The sequence below is a fragment of the Myotis yumanensis genome, unplaced genomic scaffold, assembly GCF_028538775.1.
Source record: "Myotis yumanensis isolate MYYU_CA2020_CCGP unplaced genomic scaffold, mMyoYum1.0.hap1 SCAF_2, whole genome shotgun sequence".
Lineage (NCBI taxonomy): Eukaryota > Metazoa > Chordata > Mammalia > Chiroptera > Vespertilionidae > Myotis > Myotis yumanensis.
The window spans coordinates 140,062,574-140,065,986 of NW_027223753.1; the positions used below are offsets into that span (position 1 = coordinate 140,062,574).

At 33.4% G+C, this 3,413-nt stretch overlaps 1 protein-coding gene across 1 annotated transcript; it reads right to left on the reverse strand.

Annotated features, from left to right (window-relative positions):
• Positions 1–1,485: 1,485 nt before the first annotated feature.
• On the reverse strand, positions 1,486–2,418 carry LOC139002110 (olfactory receptor 5AC1-like). Its single transcript, XM_070403519.1, has one exon. It carries the CDS (start codon positions 2,404–2,406, stop codon positions 1,486–1,488), a length of 921 nt encoding a protein of 306 aa, XP_070259620.1. The 5' UTR covers positions 2,407–2,418.
• Between the last annotated feature and the right edge of the window lie 995 nt (positions 2,419–3,413).

Here is a 3,413-nt window from a genome sequence, read left to right on the forward strand (position 1 = left end):
AATCACAACTGAGGCCTAAATTTTATCCCTAGGGGTTAATGCTTAAGGGAGTGGTCTTGCAAGGGCTTGCATGGGAGTCACATGAGGCCACTCTTCAGCCCCTTGTTCCTCCTCCAAGGGGTTCTACCACATGACTTGTGACATGCCAGGAAAGGAAAGGTCAGGAGAGGGTCCGAACCTCATGACCAGTGATAGGAAAGGTCAGAGGGTCTACACTGTGTGACCAGCAATATGCTAGGGGAGGAAACATTACTCTGGGGGCCAGGTCCTTTTTTTCCCAGTTTTGCCCATTGCTAGGCACCGGGGCTTTCTCCCTGGGTGATCTATTGTCCTTGCTCTCCTCATGCCTGCCTAACTGCCTACCACACATACATGAGATTTTCTGTATACATGATTCTTCCTCTTAATTCTTCCTTCCTGCTCAGCCTGATATTGCTGAGGATTTTGTAACAGCTGTGAGTAGCCAAAGATATTACAACTTTAAACAAATTATACATTTACCACTGTAGAGATACTTTACATTTAGGATCTGGTGAACAAAGAAAGTTGCTACACATTTTTTAAAAAGCAGTCATTGAAAAAATACATATTACATTGAAGGTTTTTACAATCATTCCAGATATAAGAATCATTCCATAGTGGCACCCAAATTAACATATATTGCATCATGTAATTGCAGGAGTAAATTATGTTTGCTTAAGTAATAATAAGCATGTAAGAAATTATAAGCAGAGTGATAACTATACAAATTTAATAAGTGACAACTTATTAAACATGTAAAGATAAATATAATAGACTTAAAATATTTGAAAAGATATACCCCAAAATCTTCCAAAATCTGGAAATTCTTGAATACCAATATTGCCTATATTTTCCCTGATAAAAGGCACTTTGTATTTTCATATATTTGAGCCATACGTTTATAATAGTCTATTTTCTCCAACTGCCATTATTCTCAATAAAATCCACCAATTTCTTGTATTCTACTTTTTTAAAAAATAATTCTTTACTACAAAGAAATTTTTATCTTTAGGGATAGTTTCTCCCAAGAAGTCACTTAACTGAACCTCAGAACAGTTGAGAAACAACAAGAATTTTGATATGCAAGCTCTGGACAATTGTCTTGGCTCAGTCACACCACCCTCAAACAAACAAACATGCAACTGTTTGCAGCAGTAAAATTATAGACTACTAAATCTGATTTTGAGGGAATTTTCAAAGAGTCAAAATTTGCAAATTTTAACTGCTTAATTTTAAAAACTATGTCCCATTTTTAACGAAGAGTTTAGTTTTATGTGATATAAAGCACTTGCACTGAAACAAAAATCCCATGGAGCTGACTTGCATCATTACAGCACTCATAAACTACCACAGACACTAACCCTCTGTTAAAATGATCAAGTCCGACTGATTTGCATAACTTCATATGCCTTGTAGTGTACATAGTTTGAAAAGAACAAGTTTGAAATTTGCCTTTAAAACTGTTCATTTATTTATTATTCTCCTCAAGGCACCTTTCACGTCTTTATTCCTCAGACTGTAAATAAAAGGATTTAGCAGGGGAATTATGACTGTGTAAAATAAAGAATACATTTTATCCTGATTCTGAATGCGGCCAGACCCAGGGCACACATACATGAAGAATAGAGTGCCATAGAACAAGGAAACAGAGAGCAGGTGGGCACTGCACGTGGAAAAGGCTTTTCTTCTGCCCTTTTCAGACTTCGTTTTTAGGATGACAAACAGAACACGGGTGTAAGAGACTATGATGGTCATAAAAGTGAAAAGTTGTATAAACACTGAAAATATAAAAATCAGGAGCATGTTAACTCCAGGGTCAGTACAGGAAACCTTAAACAGTTGTAAAATTTCACAGTAGAAATAATGTATTATATTAGACTTGCAGAAAGTTAACCTAAATAACAATCCAACATGCATCATGGGATGAATAAACCCAACAGTATATGAAACACCTAATAATTGAATGCAGAAGATATTGGACATCACTACTGGATAAAGCAAGGGGTTACATATGGCTACATAGCGGTCATAGGCCATCACTACCAGGAGAAAACATTCTGTGTTTGCACTGGAAGCAAAAATATAAAATTGGATGATGCACTCAGCCAAGGATATCATATGATTCTTAGATAAAAAATTAATTAGCATCTTAGGAGTCACCGAAGATGCAGAACAGGCATCTGCAAAGGCCAGACTGCCAAGGAGTAAGTACATAGGTGTATGTAGACGGGGGTCCTTCCAGATGAGAAAAATGAGTCCAAGGTTGCCCACCATGGTGGTTAGATAGATGACCAGGAACACCAGGAACAGGGGGACCTGCAGCTCTGGAAGATCTGTAAGTCCCGTGAGAAGAAACGCAGTCACCTGGGTTTTGTTTACCTCCATCACATTCACTCAAGCTAATCACTGCAATAAAAGAATAAGTGAAGAACAGAGATATAAAATTCCATGAAAATTGAAAAAAAATGCATCTTTCTTGTTTATGTATCGCCTTTAACCAGAACATTTACCTTTACCCTTAATAAAAGTTATTTACAAACAATAAGTATTTGGAAAATTGTTTCTGAAATGTAAGAGAAGTTGGCCTATTCTTTAATTTGTAAAATTGATTGTAATTTAATAATCATCTTCTAATTTAAAAAAAATCTTTGAAAACAGAAATAAGATTAAGTTTTTTAAATATGCTAAGGATTAGTTATCAAAACTAATAGCACACAGTCTAAATAATACAGTGTCTCTTCAAGTTAAAATGCTCACTCTGATCATTATTATACAGTATTATCTTAGAAACTGTAAAACAGCTAAGATATTAAATAAAATGAAAATAACAAAGATATAAAATATAAAACTTGTAGACAATAAATTTATATTTCTTATTGATGTTATATTGTTATAATTAAATAAACATTATGATTTTATTAAAATCATAATAAATGATGGAAGATGAATATGTAAATAATCACTAGATTTTTGTATGCAAACAATAGCCAACAAGAAAGAGAAATAAAAGAAAAATGTACCCATTTTATTAGCCATAACACTTTAAAATACATTGAAATATATATATATTTTTTAAAAAGACCTATGTGAAGAAAGTTATAAAAACTAACCAAAGGGCATTATACAATTTCTGGAGAAATAGCAAAATGTGTTCTTAGATAAGAAGACAGTATTATAAGTATATCAGTAAAGTTGAAATTAATTTCAATTAGAATCTTTATCATTTTTAATGTAGTAACATGAGCATAAAATTCATGTAAAATAAAATTATTTTCAGGAGATAAGGAAAATAGAAACAATAAGGAAGTCAAGTGTGCCGTGGTAAGTGTTAAAACACAAAGCTATTCAAGAGAGTATAATATGGTGTGGAAATAGGAAAATATAATAGTGAA

What these genes read in the sequence shown, in the direction of transcription:
- LOC139002110 (XM_070403519.1), bottom strand. Translation starts at nt 2,406, where the DNA reads ATGGAGGTAAACAAAACCCAGGTGACTGCGTTTCTTCTCACGGGACTT.